Source organism: Metopolophium dirhodum, chromosome 6 (genome assembly GCF_019925205.1).
Source record: "Metopolophium dirhodum isolate CAU chromosome 6, ASM1992520v1, whole genome shotgun sequence".
Taxonomy (NCBI): domain Eukaryota; kingdom Metazoa; phylum Arthropoda; class Insecta; order Hemiptera; family Aphididae; genus Metopolophium; species Metopolophium dirhodum.
Genome location: NC_083565.1, coordinates 28,308,990 through 28,336,065, shown reverse-complemented (window position 1 = coordinate 28,336,065; position 27,076 = coordinate 28,308,990). Strand labels below are relative to the sequence as shown.

The window sequence follows — 27,076 nt, the reverse complement described above, 5'->3', positions numbered from 1 at the left end:
AATTTGAATTCAATGATATAATATCATTGTATAAGAAAAACGATTCTGAGCGAAAACGGTCAGTCAGCCTATGATATATGTATATATGATGATATTATTGTGAATAAAGTAATTTATATATAACCTATTTACGTGGAGCCTTGTTTTAAATTTTCAATCCTTAGCCATAAAAGTTAAAATTTAAATTATAAATTTTTAACCACAAAATAATTAATAAATTATAAATTTGATAAATGTTGTCAAAATTTGAATATTAAATGAATGCTTATAAAAAAAAATTGTGCCTATGTATTTTTAATATTTTTCAACTGCTATTAGAACGATATATCAGGAGCCTTATATTCAATTTTCACGCTTTTTACCCAACAAATAAAAATTTATTAATATTTATAGAAAAAAAAACTAAAAAAATTGAAAACTGACAATGTCCGTAAACAGCTCAAAAAGAGTCAAAATATTTTCAACATTTTATGGTGTATAGAAAATGCTAATATAAACATTCAGTGAAATTTACAAGTATCTACAGTCATTCGTTTTTTAATTACAATAAAATAAGAAAATTGTTACATGAGAAATCGAGTAATTATCAAATGTTGTAAAAATATAAATTTCAGACGCTCATAAAAATTTAGTTTAAGTTTCTTGTAGACATTTTTTTTTTTGATAAAGGTAGACAAACTTATAAGTAATCTTATATTACATTTTCAAATCTTAGATTTAAAAAGAAAAATTTTTATGAATTCTCAACTCAAAATAATTTGCTAATTTTCGTGATTTTTCCGTATTTTGTCAAATTTTGAACTTTAAATGCTTATAAATAAAAACTGTGACTAAGGATTTTTAATTTTTTTCATCTGCCTTTGAAACAATAACCTAGGAGCCTTCTATTAAATTTTCAAGCTTTTTTACTCAACAGATAACATTTTATTGATATTTATAGAAAAAAAATTGAAAACTGACAATGGCCGTAAACAGCTCAAAAAGAGTCAAAATATTTTGTACATTTTATGGTGTATAGAAAATGATAATATAAACATTCAGTCAAAATTTCATGTCCCCACGGTCATTTGTTTTAGAGTTACACCAAAAACCAAAATCGAATTTCTCGAAAACAGATTTTGCGTAAAAATTCCCGTTTTCCTTAATTTTTCTTTTGTTTTTCACGTCGCTTGTGAAAACTACCAACTAGATTCACTTTCCTATCAGAAAAGTTACTATTGAAAGAAAATCCAAGCACTTTTACTGTCCTGAAAGGTGATGACAGACACAAAAATAAAAAAAATTAAAAAAAATAAAAAATAAAAAAAAAAACAGACATCATTGTAAAATCAATACATTCATCGCTTCGCTCAGAATCTAAAATTGAAGGAGGATGTTGGAGCCCTCAGGCAAATGCATTTTAGAAAACAAAAAACCTATAAATTATTTAAAATATGCATCTAAAAGTATAAAATGGAAAAAATTTACCCTAAAAAGCAAAAAAAAGCAAATTATGCCCTAAAAACCATAAAAAACGCAAAATATGCCCTAAAAACCAAAAAAACACAAAATATGCATTTATATGCACAATAAAATTTCAAAACTAGCTTTGTGGTTGCATGAAACGCATTTGTTTCACACTCTGCTATTTTTGTGACTGTGCAAAAAAAAAATATGCATATGCTACAAGTCCTCTGCCCTACACATTACAAACTTCAAACAAAAATCTCCAAAATCTTAAACAGAAAAAACTTTTTAAAATATTTAGTTCATTATTCAAAGGGTACCAGATTTTCAATGCTTAAAAAATTTAGCTAGAGTTAAAATCATAAAAAAAAAAAATTGAAGGGAGGTGTTGGCGTCCGCAGGCAAATGCATTTTAGAAAACAATAAAAATGTGTAAAAAATTTTACAGTTGAAACACATTTTAAAGTTCAAACTAAATCTCCAAAATCTTAAACAGAAAAAACTATCCAAAATATTTAGTTAATTTAAGAATGATTATTCAAAGGGTACCAGAATAAAGGTACACAAACTTATGAGGAATCATATATTACATTTTAAAATCTTATATTTAAAAAGAAAATATTTTATGAATTTTTATCTTAAAATTTTCATTATTATTTATTATTATTTTCATTTACGTATTTTGTGAATATTTGAACTTTAAATTCTTGTAATAAAAAAATGAGACTGGATTTTTAATTTTTTTCATCTGCCTTTGAAACAATATACTCGGAGCCTTCTATACAAAGTTATTCATAAGTTTATCTACCTTTATAAAAAAAAATAATGTCTACAAGCAAATCAAATTACATGTTTATGAGCGTTTGAAGTTCATATTTTTACAATATTGGATATTCACTTGATTTCTCATTTAGCGGTTTTGTTATTTTGTTGTTAGGTATTCAAAATCGAATAACTGTAGATACATAAACATTTTAATGAATGTATATATTTTCATTGTCTATACACCATACAATTTTGATAATATTTTGACTCTTTTTGAGCTGTTTACGGACATTGTTAGTTTTCAAATTTTTTAGTTTTTTTTTCTTTTTTCATATCAATAAAATTTTATTTGTTGTGTAAAAAGCGTGAAAATTTAATGCAAGGCGCTTATATATTGTTACAATAGCAGTTGAAAAATATTTAAAATACATTATCACAATTTTTTTTATAAACATTTAAAGTTCAAATTTTGACAAAATTTATCAAATTTAAAATTTAATAATTATTTTGTAAACAAGGTTCCACCTAAATAGGTTGTATAGAAAGTATTTTATTCATCAAATATACTTAGTAATATGATAAGCTGATCGTTTTCGCTCAGAATCGTTTTTCTTATACAATGATATTATATCATTGAATTCCAATTCAACACCATTCATTACAGCGACCAACTTGGAACTTACTGTACAGCAGAGCGACATCCACTTACCCACTTTTTATTGTTTTATCTGCGACGGTGAATTTCCGCTGATTTTTTCTTTTGATAGAGGTAGAAAAACTTGTTCGGAACCTTCTATTAAAATTTCTTACGTTTGCTAAGAAAAGAAAAACTTTTATGAATATTTAACTGAACATTTTTTCATGGCTCTAAATACCACAAAATAGTTTGAAAACTGTATCATGTATGGAAAATGCTAATGTTAATATTTGGTTAACATTTCAAAAGTCTACAGTTATTCGTTTTGGAAATACAACAACATATCAAAAATCGACTGATGGGAATTTAATAATTTACTGCTGAATATCAAATATCGTAATGTTTATAAGTTCTAAAGCTCTTAAATAATTAATGTTTCGTTTAGGTAAACATTTTTTTTTTGTTATAGGTTGAAAAATGTATGTGAAATCTTCTATTAAAATTTTTAATCTTAGCTCTTAAAAGAAATTCTTTTATGATTTTCCAACTGAAAAAAATTTACAAAATTTATAAAATTTTTCATAGCTATAAATAGCTCAAAATGAGTCAAAATTGTCTGAAAATATTACCATAATATACGGAGTATGATAATTTTAACATTTATCTAGGATTATTTGTTTTTTAAATATTACAACGAAATTAGTTAACTAACCGATAAATCCAATTGGAAAAATGTTAAATTCAAACGCTCATAAAACATTTTATGTTAATTTCCAATAAACTATTTTTTTTTTGCTTAAAGTAAAAACAAAATGTCTAGTATTTGCTACGATAGGAAAAAATTATATGAGTTTCTAAATGAAAATATTGGTAGAACTTTGAATGCACATAAAAAATAATTGTGGTTATATATGTATATCTTATATTTTTGAAATTAAATTGTTCAGCTTTTTTAATAACTAGCTGAAAAAGTCAAAATTGTTATCAGCCATTTTAAATGTTAATATAAATATTTGATGAAAATTTCAAGTCTACCTATGGTTTTTAGTTAATGAGTTACACCAAACAAATTACCACTCTTTTGGCTTTTTTTTGTTTTTCTCGACCCTTTCTAAAATTGTTTGGAATTTTAAATTTTTACCTCCCAAAAGTACCAACTAAATTCACTTTTATATCAGAAAAAGTTGCTTATATCGAAAACCGGAGCATTATTATTATCCAAAATTCTGCTGACAGAAAAAAAAACGCATCATTGTAAAACCAATACATTGTTTCACTCCGGTTAGAATCTAAAAATGTAAAATTCATTAGGTAGGTTGACAACAATTTAAATCCATTTTAATAACAATTATTCATGGATTTAGTTTGTACCGTTCCCCCCGTCCAAGTAAAAAAAAAAAAGTATAAGTACGCAAAAAATAAATAAAAATAGTGGGGGAGCTACTTCCTACACACCCCCTAACCAAAAGTCGAGCACTGATAAAATATTGATTGTGACATGCTTTTTATCATATAGGTAGGAAGTGTATAAAATATTTATGAATTATACGTAAATAGTTAGTTAAGACTTGCATCTCACAGCATTAATTTTGATTAATGAGGGATTAGGTATGTCATCTTAAATTAGCAAATGCATTTTTTAAATAAATAAAATATTACCATTGATTTGATAATTTTAGGTAATTTACAAAATTAAGGTTTCTAGCATATTCAGTTATTGATACCACAACCTTGAACATTTCAAACTATTGTATGACAAATACTATGAACATTCAATTTTTTTTATCAAAAAAGTAAAAACTTGGTTGAAACTGCAGTACTGAACTTGCCCCCATTATGCATGTCATACATCTATCAAGGCAACATTCTAAGTTCTGACGTTTATAATCAAGTGTATTAGAAACCACTCGGTAAAATATGTTTTTAAAAATACTTATTTTGTGATATTTTATATTTTATATATCATGCAAATAATAATGTTATTATTCAAAATTAATTGTCGTTGCATCATGATGAATATATTTTTTCAAAAATAAATAAGAAACCTACTTACGTGTATATCACGGCTGCAAGCACTATGATAGAATTTCAGTAAGCGGAATTTGTTCAAGAATACAAAAATTACTGCAACAAGACGTTTGAAGAGAAAATGACAGAGCAGACTTTTTTCTTTATATACTTATTACTTATATCTTATTATGGTAACTAGATTTACTTTTTTTCCTAGGACAGTTTAAGTGTACTTTGTTAAGTGAGTTTGTGAGCCAATTTTTTTTAGATTTTAAAATCTGTTGTTGCCCGTCACATAGGTACTATACTATGTCAAATAGTATGTTGTATTGACGTATGATTACAAATTATAATTAATTATGTTTTTCTGACCTTAATTTAGTGGTAAAAATAAACAGTTTAGATGCATTTTAGACTTGATTATTATAATATGGAATGCTCTAACTGACAATGTTGTGGGGGAGGGGGGAAAGATTATTAGGAAGGTTTTGTTTTTCAACTATGAGAGTGAATATGATGTGGATAAATTTTACTAAAATATTACCTGAAAAGTTTCCATTATATTTAACATGTTGCAACTATCATCAAAAACGTTTACAACTATCATCAAAAGATTAAAAGTTTATAAAAGTTGATACCAAATAAAATTAATAACTATTTTTGTTAACAATTAATGCATCAAAAAATAAAATAAATAATAATAATAAATATAATTAACTGCCACACAAAGATAATTAATTGCAAAATACAGATAGTTTAAATTTTATCTGATTATAAATTATTCAGCGAGTCATGAAATGTTATATTCATTTTTTATGAGATTTTGTGTGTACATATTAGCTTACCTTATACGTATGTAAATTGTTACTTCTAAATGTTTAAACTAAAATTATTGCTTTAACTCAAATTATTAGAAATTGTATTCAATTATTTATTACTATATTATCGGTTCGTCTTTTTTAATAAAATTGTATCATTCTGGTGATCTATCGACACGATCAATGCCATTATACTGTGGTAAAACATTTTATCGCTTAAATTTTGGAATAAAGGTTTCATCATTTTTGTAACTATATTTTAATCCTGTATTAGTACCCGATCGCTTAAAATGTTTACATTTGTTTCGTAGAATGTACTATTTCTGTTATTTAAATAATCATTCATATAACTAGTAAAACTAGAATTTCCTATTTCTGAATTATATATAATATTATTTTACTACTTCCAATAGTTTGTCTAGTGAACTAGATTCTGGATTTTTCGTTTTTACTATTGTTTTTAATGTATCTATTAATCCTTCTGATTACGTTTGTTCCTTAAATATTTTGTGTATCTGTTTTATTTCCGTATCTGGGTACTTAATTAAGCGTGCTAACGATACATAAGTGGTAATATAATTTTACTACTTTTTGAAAATGTTTGTTTACTTTTTTACTGTTACGTATTTTAATAGTACCTATTTAATTATATACAGTGTTCATCATGCTCTTTGAAATTACCTCAGAATGCTATTTTATATTAATTGCTTTATTAATTATTAATTATATTGCCACACTATTAGAAACGTGCGCGATGTTATACATATTTAATAGGGCACATAACAGCTATCATTATTATAGTCGTAGTGTAAACATAGTTTTAGGGATTAAATTAGGAAGTAGACATTCTGGAGGTTAAATTATATAGTATGCATGTGCATATAAAATATTGTTTTTTTTACTTTATTATACATTAAAACTGCTTGACAATAAAATATATGAACAGAAAAAGGTAAATTGTAGGTACACATGTTTATAATTGTTCACTGTAGCATGCAATATCAAGCATAAAATTATAATTCATTATTTTAACTGTATACATACATTGATACACAAAATGTTTAAACAATAATAATATTTACTAGCTGTTCTATCAATAGAATATTTATATTTATAAAAATTTTTTATATTAATATAATTAAACATTTTACATTAATATAATTAAACATTTTACAATAATAATCTGATACTTGGTAAAAAATAAAATAAATGAAATGAAATATACTTTATGGTGAAGTTTTGTCGAATGATGTAGTTGTATGACTCTTAGGTTCCTTTTCAAGAATAGTTTCTATTAAATTTTGTAATGTCTGAAAATTGAATAAGTAATAGGTACATTCACTGATAAAAGAGATTCACTTAATTAAATGTATTATGAATTTATGAAATACAAACATCCATAGAAGCATAATTATAGATAAAAATATTTAATACAAAATAGTATTAATTAGGGCAGTTCGATTGTCATAATACACAGTTGATTGTCAAAAGTTTAAATAATCAAACGTTTTGATTAATCAAAGACATTCTTCAAGAACTGCTAGCGTGCTTGATTTTTGAAATAGTTAAAGGCCTACCAATGAATTAAAATAATAGATTAATCGATTAAAACAATAAAACATCGATAAATACAATCGATAGAAGTTTACCAGTTTAAGTATAGCTGGATTAAGTATTTACTGCCAGGTTTATGGTTTCCTTATTTAATATTTCTCAAATACAATGATTTATTGTTAGATCAATATTTAATTTACTTTTAAAATACTAAAAAGTATACAGGTTATTCTGTTTGATGATTAGAATGATGATAAATAAAACTGTAATATAGAGTAGAATTACGCACTATAATATTATTATCCACACAATCTCTACTGATGATAGGTTAACAATTTTTGAAGAAGGGCACTAATTTTGTAGTTATAAGAAATGCATTTTTGACTAAAACTCAGAGCACTTGTGTTAAAATAAAAATAAACCTTTATCTATTTAGTAAATATCTTAATAGTTAGTTATAGACATATAGTTAGTAAGTTATTTTATAATAATTGCTAATACTAATTAATTACATGTTCTAAAAATCATAAATGTTTTATATTTATAGCTTATACAATATTCAACAAACAAGAAACAACATTTAAAAAGAAACTTCTTTTATTTTTGGTACATATTGGAGACAACTTTCTATACTATAGTTTCTCAATTGATTTACAATGTACAGTATATCAAAATTTGATTAATCGGTTGCGACTACTTTTAAAAAAATAATCAATTAATCAAAACAATCGAACAGCCCTATTAATATCTATATTATTATATTATACAGTAAGTATACATCAGAGATTATATATTATTAATTGTTAAATTATATTATTAATTTTTTTTTATTTTTGACTATCAAAAATACTTTTTAAGTCAGGTAAAAAATATTGACCTGAGGTTTACAGTGTTCTTCAAGCCAACTGAACATGCAAGCAGAAAGTTCAGTAAAATTTTTTACATTAATATCACAAAATGTAAAAAACAATCCATCGATAATTTTCTGAAACTACAAAATGCAATTTTTATTAGCTTCAGAAATAATAATAATACTTAGATGGCATAAAAATTGAATTTATTTATTTATCATACAAACTAAGATAAAGAAATAAAACAAAAGAGAGAGAGAGGGAGAGAGAATCAAACTAAACCTTTTAAATATTCCATCATAATAAAGATTAAATGATTATATTGATAACACATGGGGAATTGTTAATAGTGAAGCAAAGCAATTTAACATTTTAAGTTCAAATTGGAAACACAGAGGTAACCAACACATTGTATTTTAATGGTATTTAAATGATGTGATTTGAAAGAATGTCTAGGTACTAATTTTGCGTAAGTTTATCTTTAGTTAAATACATACAAATTAAATTTTAGGGAACAAATGTATTTATATCTATTTAAAACAACTATAATAACCATTTGAAATTTTTCTTCATCGGGTATTCTAGCATCAACGTGACCCATTGAAATTTGTTGAGCATTTACTATTTGTTCGTAATTAGCTAGCATTATTCGTAATGCATCAACTTCTTTTCGTAAAGCATTTCGTTCTTTTTCTTTTTTTTTATTTTGCCACAGTGAATTCTATTAAAATAAAAGTAATATTTAAATTTCAATAAACATTTGATACATACTATACTACATAGTAAGAATACTTTGAAATAAATATGTATGGTTAAGACATTTTGGCTTGTATATTACCTATAACAGGTAAATAACTGTTTACTATCATAAAATATTATAATAGTGACATAATATAATAATATTAAAATTATCCTTATCACCTTAACATATAAAAAAAAAATCATTGTGTATATTTTTTTTTCTCTTAATCTTCCAATCGTCAGTTTTTAATTTAATTTAATTTTAATTGTTTAAAATTTACTTGTATATCATCTATGGATTTCTGTAACACTGTTGCTTTGCTTAGTTTGTAACCGCTGCTATCTGTTTGCTGACAAGTTGTAACTAAATCTTGTAAACAATTATAGCCTTTTTTTATGGCGTCGCGACGTTTTTTTTCAGATTGGCTATGAGCTTCTCGTCGCCCTTCTGTGTAATTATTTGGTGAACCTTTGTCTTCACTGTCATCATCTTCTACGAATATAGAAAAACAAATTAAAAAAGTTGGCAAGTGGATGTCTCTCTGCTGTACAGTAGTTTATAAGTGGGTCTCTGTAATGGATGGTATTCAATTTGAATTCAATGGTATAATATCATTGTATATGAAAAACGATTCTGAGGTAGACGGTCAGTCAGCCTATGATATAAAACTAAGTATATTTGATGATATTATTGTGAATAAAGTAATTTATTTACCTATTTAGGTAGAACCATGTCTTACATTTTCAATCCTTAGCTACAAAAGTTGAACATTTTGTAAATGTTTAACTACAAAATTATTTTTGATTCTGAGCTGAGCGATGATGTGTTTTTTTTAATTTTTTAATTTTCAATAGAAATTTGTATTTATATGTCATTACCTTTTACGACAGTAAAAATGCTTAGATTAAAACCTATGTGAAATCCTAAATTAAATTTTCAAATTTTAGATTTAAAAAAGAAAATTTTTATAAATATCTATCTCAAAATAATTTGTACATTTTCATGATTTTTACGTATTCAGTCAAAATTTGAACTTTAAATGCTTGTAAAAGAAAAATTGTGACTGTGTTTTTAATATATTTCAACTGTCATTGTAACAATATTTAGGAGCCTACCATTAATTTTTCAAGATTATTTTACCCAACAAATAGCATTTTATTGACATTCATAGAAAAAATAATTTAAAACAATTTAAACTGAAAATGTCCGTAAACAGTTTAAAGCAAATCAAAATATTTTTAAAATTGTATTATGTATAGAAATTGTTTATATAAAAAACCAGTGAAAATTGTATAGATCTACAGTAATTTGTTTCAGAGTTACACCAAAAACCAAAATTGATTTTGTCAAACACTGATTTTAAGTAAAAATTTTCCTCGTGCTTTTGAAAACTACTGAGAAATTTTTACTTTGGACCCTCCAAAGTACCATCTAGATTCAATTTACCATCAGAAAAGATGCTGTTAAAGAAAATCTAAGCATTTACACTGTGGTGTGATGATAGACGCAAATAAACATTTTTTTTAAAAAAAAAACACATCAAATATACCAATATATTCAACAGAATTTAAAATATGAGTCTATAACAACAATCATAGTTAATAATAATAAGAGATAAAAAGAAGCCCAGCCAAAGTAAATAATGGTTTAGTGTAAAATATTTGAACCTAATATCTTATATAATACCTAATGTACATAGGTTATTAAATTACAAATATTTAATATTTATTAGAAATTTAAATTTGTAAATTTAATAAATACATAAAAATAAATAGGCTTAATTTTACAACTCGCTTACAAAGTTGACTTGTTATTTAAATACATACCATGACTACTGATACTACTATGATGTCCAGGATGTAGGAAACTTCCACTACTATATCGACTAAATAGATTTGTATTTTGTATTGGACTAGATGGTTCAACTTTCATGTCTAAAAATGTAAAAATGTACATTAATTATAATTAGTAAAATATATAGTTTTAGGTTAAATTAGTATAAAATACCAATGTCGTACTCACTATCTATAGAATCCATGATTTCTTTTTAATGATTGTAGTGCATCAAATAATTTTATTTATCTAAAAAATAATAATATTATGCCCATAAATATTGTTATTAATGAACTTATTACATAAAGCAGTTTTAAATATTTGTCATTTATTATGAGTCTGATTTATCTTATTAAGGAAAGGTAGTAGCAGACTAAAAAAAATGGGTAAAAATTAAACAGTTGATTAGTGAACAAACTCTTATAATATTTATACTAAATAGCCTTTGTAGGTATACCACTACATAAAGTATTGTACAGAAATTAAATAGTAATGTGTCATATTTTTTTTATAATGAATTGAATTGAGAAAATATAAATATATCTTCCGCCACTAGGAATAACTAATAGTAGCAGAAATGAATGCCAAGATCACTCTTGGTACCTATTAGTTATTAATTTTTTTTTTTTAATTGCTAAACATTAAACAAAACTTAATTGCATTCTATAAACGGCTAAATAATCACTGTCATTAGGTTTATAGATAAAACAAATATGCCACTTACCAATACCTGAGAGATTATCTGGTATTCCGCTGGTGACGACAACCTGCGATTCACTCACTGTGTCACTCGTATAAGATGTCTCTCCTCTTACCGTGGGCGTGTGGAGAATGTTGCCGAAACCGACAGCGAAGAAATGTGAAGGAAAATAGTACCTAATTACGGTTAAAGAGTAGGTAGTTATAACATTTAAACAACGTTCACAAAATAAATAATAATATATTATGTTACGTGCGCTGCATTAATCGGTACCTACCTAGTCGTGAGTCTTCGTCGTCGTTGTCGTTGTCGTCGTCGTCGTCGTCGACACGGTGTGTTTTTTTAGAGAACGGAGCAGCACGACAGCCGTCCGTCGGAAAATGGATTGGGCCTTTTATCAATTGCTATTGGATTATTGCTAATGTAATCCTCGTCGAGTGATGACTGTCTGTCGGAAATGAAACGTTTACAACCGTAAAATTGGAAAACTTCGGACAAATGTGTTGAATTCGGACATCGGACAATAGTACTACAATACTATAATATTTTTGTAGCTGTCTTATCATTTTAGAATATACGTAAAGTTGAAAACTGATATTATCTATTATAACCTCCATAGAAAATAATATTAATGATAACCATAATTAATGTTATCATATCACATGTTATGGAGATAAATACCGAAGACATAATATTATTATCATCTGATTTTTTATAATACTGCAGAGGAAAATTCAAACCGGTCTGATAATCGTATTGAGTATTTATCTTAGTCCGTGAGTACGACATATTTATTCAAGTGAATAATGTTATCAAATCTAGGTATTTCAATTGATTCATAATACTAATTAAAGCTATCCGCATCGGCCGCATTCAAACAGATAAACCACGTCCAATTAAAGTAACATTTTCATTTAGGTACCTACTACCGATGTCTATAAAAGGTCCGGTTCCGGTTCATAATATTTCGAAGATTTCAGTTCCAGAACCGGTTATTTTAGGTTCGGTTCTAGTCCCTGGTTTCGGAGTTTGTCGATTGCGTCCTAGACTCAGGTAAACGATTTTTACTCTACCTTTTAACTTTTAAGTGTTCCGATAGCGTCTTATTGTATAGTAGGTAAGCGTTAATGTGACCCATAAATTGACATATTAAATCTAGTATATTTGTCATATATGGTGTGCCGGTATATTTATGTACGAATTGGTTTTTACTTTACGAGTTTACGAACATATTTTTATCTTTAGGCTGGTAGGTACTCTTATTTTCGCCGCCAAGACCGAGTAAGCGCAATATACAGAGTGTATCAAAAGTCTTTATCCGATTTCAAAAATTTATATTTATTTAAAAAATGAAGATATAAAGGTGAAATAATGTAAAATATAATATTCTTAAAGTAGGTAAGTTTTATTAATCAGTCAAGCGTTAATACACGGGTCGCTATCTCGCGATTAACCGTTGACGAACTATATCAGTTCGTAATCGGATGAAGACTTTTGAAACACTCTGTATATTATATCTCGCCGCCGACCGGCTCACACACACAACAAATCAGCCGCCACCGTCTCGCTGCAACCAGATTAATTAACACGGCCGCCCAAAGATTATCGTTAGTTCGTTGCACTGTCGACGTGGACAATTAATTTTAATTTTGAGTTTTGATTATTGTCTAGGCGCTAATCACCGTTTCTTTTTACTTATCAATTGTATATTAAATTGTGCGGGCGCACATTTTATAATTATATAATATTATATTTTTTAGAGCAAGCGCTAATCGCTGTCTTTAAAATCGCGACGTGTCGTATAAATATTATAAACATTATATTACTTATTAGCTGTATTGTTATTTTCTTGCCGTGTGTGCTAATAGCCGCGGACACTGCTGTTATTTTTTGTGAGCGCAAACGCGCATTTTCATTATTTATAATTATATTGTTTTATTGTGCGCTAAGCGCTGTGTACTCTGTGTAGGTATGATTTATACTTTTGCTTGTTGTCACTTTTACATTTTTATAGTATATAGGGACCAGACTGTCCAGCTGTGCTTCACTAATGCTTGTAGACGTAAGTCAACAATATTGTTATGTATTTCTGTGTTGCTGTGAAGTACGATAGATCCTATTATTATTTTTGTAGATTGTTACCGGCAACACATGGAAATTTATTTACTATAGGTTATAGGTACTCTGTTCTGTTCGACAAGAGCCGTGTTTATTATTATTATATGTTATATTGTTGTATAATGTATTGCTGTGCTTATCAGTAAAACACCGATGTAATCAATACTATAATTTAGTTACCATTTTTTATATTACCTAACTATTATAGCTGTCCATCAATTTGTTAAGCACACGCACACACATAACACACTGGTCGGTCGGTGAGTAGTGGTGTAACGGCGCACGAAGTAAATAGGTAACCGGGCAACACGGCCTACGATCCGATCCGTTCACTTATCGATTTACGATTACGTAGAGATTTAGTACGTCAAGTGCTTTAGAATCGAAAGATACTTCAAAGTTTATAGTTTATATTGAAAATTTAAAATGAATACCATTTTTAGTGAAGAAATCCGTATTTTTGAGAAGCAATTGATAAGTTTAAATATCGTTTCCACAAAATGTTGGACAATGATGTCGAGCGTTTTTTTTCTAAAAATTCAGGTTTTCCGCCTAAAATGTGGGTCGAAATGAGCAGTAATATGTAGCGTACTACAAACGCTTGATGGAAATCCACTCGTGGTACTGATGGCCCATGCCAACCACGTTCACGTTGGCGGTCAACTCGGCCATCCCATCATCTTCGTCGGCAAATCTCAACCAACATACGTCGTCAGCAGTAATTGGTATCATATTATTTCTTTTCCCCGTCCCCCCAGTTAAAAACAAGTAGATTGAGCATCGTAGTATAATATGTTAGTCGTTATGTTTTGTTTTGCGGAATTCAATTATTTTTTAATATCGCTTTTCGTTATAATCACGTATACAAATTTCAATCGTTTATTGTGAAATATAACGTTATTATAACGTTTGCAAGCCCTGGCCTAACGTAACATAATCAGTCGACTCGAGGATAATTGCAATAATCATAACCTGACCAATGAGTTCGTTATATTTCATAGTTATCATATCAGAATGGTTAAATAATTATTTGGATATACCCAATTATTTGAAAAAAAAATGATTACATTTATTTATTTATAACGTTAAATAGAAATAAAAATATAGTAACGAAAAAAATCAAATAACATGTCTGGCACTGATTTTTGCTTACAATATAAAATAGTAAATTATGTTGTGACGGCGATAGACGAAAGTACTGAAAATTACTAAAGGTCCAAGGATAGAAACTAAATAAGAACCACAACCGTTATTTATTTTAGATTCCGAGCGGAGCAAAGTGGTGTTATAATAATGTTTATTTATTTAATTTTTTTATCCTGTGAACAAAATTTTTACCACAAGGAGTGCTTCGATTTCAACATATAGTACCTATCTTATCTTTTAGAAAATTGGATCAAAATGGAACTTTAAAAAGATCAATTTTCGATTTTATCAATAGTTATTATTTAATGACACGGGAAAAACCACTGACAAATTACGAAAAACCACTAAAAACAGAATTTTAATTTATAAAGATGATGGATCTTCGTCGACAAATCTCAACCAACATACGTCGTCAGCAGTAATTGGTATCATATTATTTCTTTTCCCCGTCCCCCCAGTTAAAAACAAGTACATTGAGCATCGAAGTATAAGACGCAGGGTCTTTCGTTTTCTCTTTCCGTTATTTTATTATTTATGACTGTCGCAAGTCACCTATCGTTGTGGCGATGTTTAATGAATTTTTTACTGAAAGATTCTTTGCACAACTACATCCAGCAACCCTGCAAGGGCGGTCACGAGTAATGTGGTCCCCTTTGGTCATGGTTAGTTTTTGGTGGTGTCAAAACTACCAAATTCTTACAAGTTCAGTGTATATATACAGTGAAATAATGTATAATAATATTAACTTAAATTTATCAGGTGGCACCGCAGGGAGCCTTCCTATTCTTATTTATTATCCTTCACGGCTTAACGTCATTGTAAAATTTGTCATCAGGCTTTTATACTGTGATGTTGTATGTACTTTATAGATAAAGAAAAATTTAAATTGACTACTCTATGTTTATGTTTATGTTTATGTTTATGTGCATAGATTAAATACACTTTTGTGGGAGCAAGCTCCAAGTTCAATATAAAGTGTGAGGTACGAACAATTTTTATTTTAGCCTCTGGTGCTTACAAAACCCTACAAATTACTTATCCAGATTAATATCGAGTACCTGATCAATAAAAATATGTTTTTCTTTAACAATATGATTATCTCATAGTCCATTGATATGAATAAATAATGAGTGAAGCAGAAGGCTTTATTTTTCAAGTCTAATAACAAACTAAGTTTCTAATTTGAATGTAACATAGGTTTAATTTAAAATAATTGATCACTTTACCAATTAATAATTATCAGTACATTTTTAAAAATAATTAAACATTAGATGAGATTATTATTATTGATATTATTTATAAAATTAAGCCCTAAAACTAGTCCATTATAATTAATATACATAAATGTAATACAACAGTCAACAGCTAAAAATAGATAACATAGTTTGTACAATGCACATTAAGTTAAGTGGAGCATAGGTAACTGATTTTAGTTTTTACCTACATATGCTAAATATAAGTACAAATCTTGAATTTCACTACTGACGTAAAATATCACAAACTCCCAAATCGGACTATTTAAATATCAATTATTATTAAGAGGTCAGCGCACTGTTTGTTTTCTCTCTCTCTGGCCCACGCGTAATATATACAAAACGTATTTACGTAGAATTATTTCTGTTTATGTTTTTGAGTATTTTGAGTAATTTCAGAGTAAAATCGCCAATTACAAAAATGATAAAAATATTTTGAAGGGTATGATTTTGTTACTACACCGGACATCCTTTTTTTCCAAAACTGGAACCGGTATAGGCGTATAGGGAACCATTATAAGACGTCACTACCTACAGTGCCGTAAAAACTGGATGTGCAGAGTGTGCACCGCACACAGGCCTCAGGCTTCATAATGTATTGTAGGGCCCCAAAAGATCTAAAGACTCATATTAAACTATTATAAAACTATTAAAATATATAAATTATTTATCATTGATTTGGAAACGAAACAATGTTATTTAGTATCTATTAAATAATTTACTATTACTGTTATCCATGGCCCTATCTGAATTAAGAAGTATACCTATATCGTACATTTTTGTCAGTATTATCAATAGACAATATTCAACTATGGTACTGCACCACACGTCTCCACGTCTCGTATTGTTGGTTTTTAGTTTTTTTTTACTGATTGTTCCTAATGATTCTTTTGAAACTTGATTGTTGTAATAATTTATAATTTGTTGTAAAGTACTTGCAGATTTTTCCAATCTTTTTTTTTATGTATAGCATGGAGTTCGTGATCACTGTTTTTAAATTTTGAGCGGAGTGAAGAAATGTATTGATTTTACAATGATGTGTGTTTTTATAATTTTTTTTTCTCTGTCGGCCATTAACATTTTGGGTAGTAAAAATATTCCGATTTTTGAGATTAGCATCTTTTCTGATAGAAAAAGGAATCAAGTTGGTACTTTTTGGATGTCAAAATCAAAAATTTTAGTCTAAGAAATATATAAGCGTTAATAAAAACAAAAAAAGTAGTCATTTTTACGCAAATCCAATTTTTGATTTTATTTTTTGGTGTAGCTCAAAAACTAATAACCATAGACCTTTGAATTTTTTACCAACTATTTAAATTTTAAATTAACATTTTCAATAAATGGTAACATTTTCGAAATATTTGTACTCTTTTTGAGTTATAGCTTTGAGACATTTTTTTAAAATTACTCTCAATAAAAACTTTTTAATTCAATAAAAAAGCTTGAAAATTTACTCCAAGGTTAATAAGTTTTATTTAATATAAGTTTAAAAATATTAAAGATACATATTATGCACGATTATTTGTACACGCATTTAAAGTTCAAATGTTGACAAAATATTTTTCAGTTAGAAATTCATTGAAGTTTTTCCTTTCATAGCTAACATTAGAAATGTTAATTGAAGATAACCCACAAATTTTACTACCTTTAATAAAAAAAAGTTTACCAGAAAGTTACATTAATTGTAAATGAGCGTTTGAATTTAAAATTTTCACAATATACTAAGTATAGGTATAAAAATATCTAAAGAACCTAGAAAAGTTTGATAAATTAGCATTTATCGCAGTTCACATCTTCCAAAATAATCATTTAAAAAGTAAATCTAAAGGTAGGCCTTAAAAACAATAATATAAACAACAATTAATTATACTTCTTACAGCGTCTTAGTGCCAATTTTATTAAAAGTAAATTTCATTACCGTCCATAAAATATTTGCAAAAACTCTACACGCATTCGTGTAAGTTATAATTTAACCACTTCAAGAGTAAAATTCCTAACCTACCTATTTAAATCACAATAAAATATATTTTCAATCAGGCTGAATTTTATTGTTGACTAATTTATTGTACAACAACATCCATAAGGCCAAAATTTGAAACGATTTATCCTGACGGTTTGACCCTCTTCCAAATAAGCTTGTTTTCTTTTTTTATGGTTCATAGAATCGGTCCTCCTGAATACAATAAAAAAAAGTGGGTAAATGGTTAGGTATTATAGTTAGTTTCCTTAAAAAAAAATGTGTAAATTATACACATTTTCTTATTACCAAGACTGTCCTGAATTTGTATCCTGGACACGCGTCTGTAACTATACCTAATACTTAGTCTATGAGGCTCTAGCCCACCCAGAAAACAGTTCAGCCCCCCGCCAGCCCCCCCTCCAACCACTAAAAAATATGTACGATATAATTAAGTCATAAAACATTGTTTTTAAAAGAGCTACATCAATGCATCATAGAATTTATGAAATATACTTTTTAAAAAATTTTAATTTATGGAAATACTTTCGTATTTTTGAAGATTTGTGTTTTAAGTTATTGCAGTTATAAAAACTGATATAATAATATTAATATTTTATGTAGGCGTGCAACGCGGCGTATCAATGTGTCAACATGCAACGCCTAACATACGGTCTTTTTTTAAATAGATAGTAAATAAATTTATATGGTACGAAAATATTTATATTTTATTTAAATAACCTCAGTATTTGATGAAAAATCCTTAGACCATGTAAAAAAAAAATATTTGCACCACTATGCCCCCCCCCCCCCCCGGAAAAAAATTCTAGTGCCGTGCCTGTAATGACATTCAACAAACATTATAATGATATAATAAAAATTAAAAATAATTTATATCAGATAATAATATTATTATGTCCAAAATCTTAATAGTAATGCGTCCGTCCCGTCCCGTCCATCGTTCGGCAGTCACCTCTCAGTCAGAAATCGTGAGTCGAGCGAATCCGTGATTAAACGTTTTCGTTTTGTACATGTCTTGTGCGGTGTGTAAACATTGTAAACAATTCACTCTTATAAACAAATATTACAATATTATTACTTGTTATAGTTGGTTTCCTTAAAAAAAAAATATGTTTATTGTACACATTTTTTTTATAACCGAGTCTGTCCAGAATTTGTATCCTGGACACGCCTCTGGGTACTAGCTAGTATATCATTAATCTGTTTTATATTATGGTATCTGATGTTTCCCCGTTATAGATCTTTAACCCTACTGTAGCTTAGCAAAAAACATTTATCATCATCGATAATAATTTTATTATATTTATTATTTAATTATTTATAAATGGACGCAGCCCAGATTTGATTGAATGTGTAACTCTATATTAAATTTACATCAATAAAAATCTGTTTGGTTAAAAATTTTAGCTTAGCTTTAACTATATAATTCGTTGGTATGGCAGTGTTATCATTGTATAGACACAGGCTCATAACTCCGACTTCCTCGCAACGAAAAATGTGTTATTTTTTCATGCAGTTATTTTCTGCGTAATCGGCGAGAATTCGCACACCACATTTCACAATTTACACGCATATAGGTTCACACCTACTACATTACGGAAATACGAGCTAAATATAATGATGGAAATCCAAATATTCCGCTGGAACGTGTGGATTAGAAAAATGGGTTTCGCTAGCCGACGGACAACGTTAGAGCCAATAATGACGTGCCAAACATCGGCGTTGCTTAAATTTCGAAAAACGGCATTCGTCATTCGGGTGGGGTTGCGGATGGACACGATTCGCTGAAACTTTTATCTTTCACATTTCGACTTTGGATCACCTTCGCCTTAGACCGTTATAAGTGGCCGAGTCCAAAATTGTGTGCCTTTCAGAATGATTGTAATTTTTGGATAATTTGACACCATCGACGCGTCTTTTGATATGATTTTCGATTATTATAATATAATATCTTAGGAGCTACCTACTCCGTGAGCCACACCTCCGATCACGTGGAAAGCCATATATTATAAATATATTATCGGTAGAGGTATAACTATATTGCATATTGTGATTGAGTCAAATTGTTTTTTTTTATTTTATTGTGTTGACCGTGGCGGTATTTTTAAATATTCGTATAAAAATAGATAGTTATCGCCTATAGAACTAAATAATAGGCACTTATATTATGCTCGTAGGATATAATGTATATTATATTATTATATAATGTAAAAATAAATAAACGATTATTCAAATATACAATTAAAGATTAATATAATACACATGCGTCTCGTTATTATACTAATTAGTTGGTTTAGGTATGGATTATACGTAGGTATACATTATTAATTACGTTAAATTACAGGTTAATAACGTTTAACGATGACATTTTATTGCGTACTTATTGCGTACGGTGCGGGGCGCGTGTGCATACATGAATAGGTGGCGGCGACCGTCACTGCAGGGGGTGCTGTAGCTCTGTATAGCCCCGGACAACAATAACACAATCAGCGCATTCGGCTACCGTTTATCCTAAACTGCTTCCGTTTTACAAAAGGGTCGATCCCGAACCGCCAACAATGAACTTAAGCGTCACCGACTACCAGGGTCTCAAGGACATTACGATGGCCAGCTGCATGCATACGTAGCGTGGCAAGACATATTATTATTATACTGTATGAGATCGTAATTCGTAAAAATACGTAAAAATACGTAATATAAACGATTATTTGTCGGATAAAATATCTAAAAAGTTGTTGAAAGTCAAACATAGTTATTTATACTAATTATATTAATTGTTATAATACGTCCAAAATGTATAGAAAATGTCTAGTTCACGTTAGTTAGTCTAAGTTTTTAATGTTAAAATTAGTTATTTATTATTAATTATATTATTTTAATATTATTATTATATTAATTATATTATTTTATTATTATTATATTAATTATATTATTTTATTATTATTATATTAATTATATTATTTTATGTTATAATATGAAAAAACATTTTATAGCAATGCAAAGAAATTCGATTTAGTACACGATCAAACAAATATATCACGTTCAGAATATTTGACAGCTTTGTCCTTTTTCACATGAACACGCGACCATTATACACTTATATTTTTTATTTAATGAACCTCTCCATTAAACTTTTAGATTCTGTTTTTATTCTCATAAAATAAAACTTGAAAATTGGATTTAATGTTAAATTTCTTAAAAACACTAAAATGCTCGGAAAAATGTAATAAACCTCTTAAAAATTTATAAAAAAACACATTAAAAATTTTTCTTATTTTGATTTAAATGTACATAAAACCTAAATGGCTTTATATGGTCGTAGGATCACTTTGGTGAATTCATTTTTAAGTACAGGGCAGAAACATAGACGTATTGAGATATTATCTTTAAATGTACTGATGTAGTTAACTTATCACCTAACCAAAGCATAACGCAGGGCTTGCATTTGAAAAAAATTCGTTTTATGGTATTTATAATTAAAATGTTACATTTCTGCGTTTATCGTTATTTAGAATTTAAACGTTATTCAACTTTTCGGTTTATCGTTATACAGAATTAAAACGTTATCCCAATTATTTAAAAAAAAAAATGATTACATTTATTTATTTATAACGTTAAATAGAAATAAAAATATAGTAACGAAAAAAATCAAATAACATGTCTGGCACTGATTTTCGCTTCGATCAATTTTCAATTTTATCAATAGTTATTATTTAATGCCACGGGAAAAACCACTGACAAATTACGAAAAACTGCTAAAAACAGGATTTTAATTTATAACGCTTTGTTTATCACCATAGAAACGAATACAAAATTGTATCGAATTTAAAAATATTAATTTTATTTTACTTATAAGCTATAATATATAATAACAATATAAAATATCCAGACTGACAAACCTTCTCAGTTCAGAATCATTCTTCGAATGCAATGATATATATATTTTATCAATGAGTTCAAATTTAATACAATCTATTATTAAGTGAACCACTTGTGACTTACTGTACAGCAGAGCGACATACACTTACCCACTTTGTTTTCTATTTATTTTTCGTAGTGGAACATGTGGCTTTCATCTACAAGTAAATTGTTGTATGATTTTTGTGACAGGTATTTGTTAGTATTATAGTATTATTATTATACTATGACTATGCATATACGATTAGAAGTGGGATTTTTGTCAATATCTGAACATTAAATGCTAATAAAAAAAATTGAGACTATGAATTTTAAAAATGTTTCAAACATTATTGTAACAACATATTAGGAGCCTTGTATTAAATTTTCAAGCTTTTTCTACCGAACCAATAAATTTTGAACCATTTATAGTAGCACCAATAATTTTTTCACAAGTTTACGTTATTCTCTCGGAAGCACTAAATGATGTCCAACCATTAATTTATCCGCTGTTATCGAATACACAGGAAAAAACATACAATAAATTATTTTATATCTTGAATTCATTAGATATAAAAATATGATATTATCACAGACAATATATTTCATGAGGGACGGAGTGGCCGAACGGACTATGTCGTTTGTTGCGACACGCATCGTCGACGGTTCAAGCTCGGCTACAGGCGGTATTTTTCTTCAGGCAGTCTCGGTGTCAGGAGAGAGAGGCCACCATCCCCCACCCAGACATGGCAGATACCTACAGGTGCCCACTTAAAAATTCTCCCAAAACAAACACACACGTGTTGAAAACTTACAGTACCCTCCCCTACAGTTCCACAGGTAATGACTTAAGTTGTCGAAGCCACAACCGAAAAAAAAAAATAAATATATTATATTTCATATATTATGTGATATTATAATGTCGATATGTATTTATTACAAAAACGAATGTTAAAAGGTATAACATTATACATCTCTAAAATAATTATTTATAAATTATAATACCTATTTGACTATTTAATAGTATTAACTATTATTTCTATTTTACTAAATTTTACGTTTTTCTACGTTATATTTAAGATTTTTGTTTATCACACCTACTTATATTATATTTTAAACATTAAAAATGTCAACTCTATATGAATAATATATAGTATCATAATACTAATATATATACTGATATATATAATTATCATTATAATGGCTTTAAAACCGTTTATAACAATTTCTATCAGAAATCTAAAAATCCCTGTTTGACCACCTCCCGGGGTTGGTCCTCTTCTTTTATAAATTAGCCTATCTTCTACCCAGAGGTCTAATCAATCTCTGTAGCAAATTTCATCAACTTCAGTCCAGTCGTTTAGGAATGCATAAAGGACACACACACAGACACAAAAATTCATTTATATATAGATTTATAGATTACTAGCTGATCCCGAGCACTTCGTTGCCCGTTAAATGTATCAACTCTTTATGACTCAAACTTTGTTCAATTCGTTATTTAATATTCGATGTATGGTGTTCAAAATGTATCTTAACTTTCCGTTGCCTGGAATAAAAATTCTGTTTCACAGCAGTACATTATCAGGTAGGCAATCTACCTGCGGTAAATCTCGGACCCCGTGCTGTTTGTGCGTAAGTGTATGATTATAGTGTATAACTCTAAAGTATTAAAGTTATACAAAGTTTGTCGTTTTTACTTAATTCGACCTACTGTGGATTAATATAATCAATTTATACAAAATCCTATTCTAATCTAACCGTATTAAAACTGGACGAATAAAACAAAAACAAATTTAACCCTTTGTACATTAACCTATCTTTTTCCCAGAGGTCCAATCTACCCACAAACATTAATTTATATATATATCTAACTACATGAATACACGGACTATAACTATACAGACTAAACTCTGGAACTACTTATCAGATCTACTTGTTTATATTATAAATGTTTTGATTTTTTTTTTAATGAAAGAGTATTTCACGGAAAAGGTTTATATAAAAGAAAATTTCAGGAAAATCCGCCTATGTATAATATATTGATTGCTATTGGTTAATTGGGTATATTTGTTGATTTTTATTATTGCCTTTTGTCAATATACATATAAAACGACAACATTGGACTATTTGATGCCGTTTAAAATCAAAAGGAATACACACGATTTAATTACATCATAACAGCGGTGACAAACCGCTGACGCGTGTGAACTTCTGCACGCCATAGACAATCTGTGGGCTTCACAACTTACAGGCGAACAGGTGGCCGCGTTCCACGTGACGTTACGGTGAATTGAACGGTATTTTTACAACTGTATCATGTCGTCTAGGCATATAAATCATCTTTTACGGTGCGTGGTATTCAGATTTTCAAATCGGTGACATATCGGCGTCCATGTATTGTTTGAAACGCCTTGCCAAACGCATATGATTATAGTACATCATATATTTTATACATTTTACATAAGGTGATACGTAATAATATTATAGGCTTGACGCCTTAAAGAATAATTAACATGTACATTTAAAATTATAATTCTAACAATTTATTTACAAATATATAACAGTAGGTACATAATATATTTGTATACATTGTACATTTGGGTATATATTATAATATAATGGGATCAACTAGGGAGTACAAAAACATAATATGTCCAATGATTTACAAAATATATAGTTAGAACATGAAAAATATGATATTCATCAGATACAGCGGTACTGGCGACTGTTCCGTGTCTGTTAGCAGGTGGCCAGACTACAGCTCACTTGCTGCTGACGTGCGAAGCGTCTCGGAAATCTGCGATAACTGATGACCATGTCATCAGTTCATCACGTCAGATGCTTTGACACACCAGGCGCCGCAACAAAACATACGGCGACAAACCGCTTTGTCCGGCGCCAGAGCGTGCGGCGACGTGCCTTTGGTTTTGGCTTGCGATCCTCCGGTTCGTCGATCTGTCCGACAGACACATTTTCATCAACGACGTTGAAGTCAACTGGTCGTGGACATATCATCGTCGTAGGCTCCGGGACAGCATTGATTTTTGTCTGCTCAGCCGTTATGACAAACCTCGTGGCCCGAGTAAAAGTCGGAACAGACGGGACGAAGTTTAGGGAACGTCGAATAGCCGCCGATCTTAATGATTTCGCTATTGCTTCGGATTCAACCGCAAGAGATTCAAGTAGACTTTCTCTCCGTGGGCCACTGTTGTAACGTCGTTTCGTTGACTCTCCGTTGAAAAAGATTAACTTGAAGCAAAAATATAAAATAATATACAATTTCACGAAAAATCGCAAATCGTAATATTATCGAATTATGACAAATATATTTGAATGTAACCAAACCTATAATAACAAATTTAACAAGCGATCGAATTTCATGGCAACGGAATATAATAATATACAGCCAACACAATTATATTATTATTTATAATGAAATATTTTATGAATATCCAACGACCAACTTCATAACAATAATTTTCAAATTTTATCGATTTTGACGCTTTTTTTTTTTACTTTAACTGCTTATAAAAACTATGCTAATCAAACTAATAATTTTAATTGTATTTATATTATTATCCAAATAATAAAAACGCTACGAAACAGATAAAGTTCTTCCGTATGCGTTGTGGAATTTTGTTAATTCTATTAAAATATACAGAGGAAGCATAGTTGACTCGCGTAATCCTGTTTTTGTTGTTTTGTGCATTAGTAAGACCGCATGGGGGTGTAACGTCTTATTAACGTACAATTTACAATGTTATGCGTCAGTAAGGGTTGTAGGACACTTTGTACCATAACCTAGAAAAAATTAAAACCGGGGATAGTTTGTACTATTTTAGGTAGTAACCACAGTGAGTATGGTGGACAGTTTGTATTATTTGAGGTAGAAAAAATTGTATACATATCACATAATTTGTTATTACAAAACATATGTAGTGTGGTATCACCCGTATTAGACAATACGCGGTAAACCAACTATACGCCTTACCTTCGTATTCTCTAGTTAATGACACTCTCTAAAATTAATTAGAAGGGCACTGTTAACTCGTTGAGGTACGATGGTATGCGCTTGTCAATTCTTAGTTCGTTCCTATCTAGTTGAAATGACTCAAAGATTACATATACCTTGGCACTATTCAGTTTAATAAAACTTCATTGACACATAGTAAGTATATCCCGGCGCTGTTCCTATAAAAGGTAAGAACGTAAGAATGACTAAAATAATGTTTAGCTCGGGTTTTCAGGTCGGAAACACTTTTATTGTACTAAAACAAACATAAATAAAACACTTAGCAAATTCAGATCGCCTAGCCCGTACTACGATCGGCGTTTCACACGCATGTCGTAGCTACGTCCTCGCCGAATGACTCAGCGATAACCGGGGGGGCCGTTCCTGCGCGTACGGCGGTGTTATATAGAAAATATTATTGTCGCCTCAGCATATTATTGCTTCGCTGGCCTGACCTATGTCAATAATTTACAATTTAAAATATTCCCACCTATATTACATAATATATATTAAATAATATCATTTTGACGACTGTCTGCAATATACGACAGTAGACAGTTAACAGACATAAATAATAATAATTATAGTTATGATAATAAATTCGTGCTATGTAAAGGCAACAGGCTTCGTGAATTTTTAAAAATCCACTGTCAATAAATTATAAGTCATAATTCATAATATATAAATTTAAAAATTAAAAGTATAACATATTATTTTAAGTAATTGTATATTTATAATCATTTATTCTTCAAGTAGTATATTATGCATATCCATATTTAAAAATGTTTGGATTAGTTTTAGTAGTTTGGTTTTGGTTCATATTGTATTTTAGTGTAGGGGTTGTGTACTGTGTCACCAAACTCACGTATCATACTGATTGCGATCACGATTCATGATCTAAAATTTTGAGCAATTTAATTTTATCTTATCTTGTAAAATAAATTTCCCGGTTTATTTATATCCTACAAAGTGTAGGCGATCATTTTTTTATCAATTTATTTTCACCGTACAAAATGTCCGTGGTATGCAACTCAAACAATAGATGGTACAAAGAGTCCGTTTACCGTTAGTAAGATAGAGGCAACACATGCGGGTGAAACATCCTCTATTTCTCTTAAGAAATGTTCTCTAAAAACCATTCTTAAACTCATAAGACGTAATAATATCAAAATGACTTACATTGCACTATAGCTCAACAATTAACTATGCATTTGGGGCAAAGGTGTAGATTTTAAAACAACACCTTTATCCCATAATATAATTTAATAATTTCATAATTAATTAATTTTAATCTGTTAGGAATAAATTTAAAT

The 27,076-nt window shown here is 28.7% G+C and overlaps 1 protein-coding gene across 2 annotated transcripts; it reads right to left on the bottom strand.

Annotated features, from left to right (window-relative positions):
• Positions 1–6,627: 6,627 nt before the first annotated feature.
• On the bottom strand, positions 6,628–11,901 carry LOC132947022 (max-like protein X). Of its 2 annotated transcripts, none has more exons than XM_061017200.1 (8): positions 11,634–11,901; positions 11,381–11,532; positions 10,846–10,905; positions 10,650–10,757; positions 9,104–9,315; positions 8,635–8,802; positions 8,108–8,221; positions 6,628–6,986 (listed from the first exon to the last, which is right to left on the bottom strand). In XM_061017200.1, exons 3-8 carry the CDS (start codon positions 10,859–10,861, stop codon positions 6,903–6,905), a joined length of 702 nt encoding a protein of 233 aa, XP_060873183.1. In that variant the 5' UTR covers positions 10,862–10,905; positions 11,381–11,532; positions 11,634–11,901; the 3' UTR covers positions 6,628–6,902. The 2 variants fall into 2 exon arrangements, with proteins under 2 accessions (XP_060873183.1, XP_060873184.1); XM_061017201.1 differs by having other exon boundaries at positions 11,387–11,532.
• Positions 11,902–27,076: the final 15,175 nt, after the last annotated feature.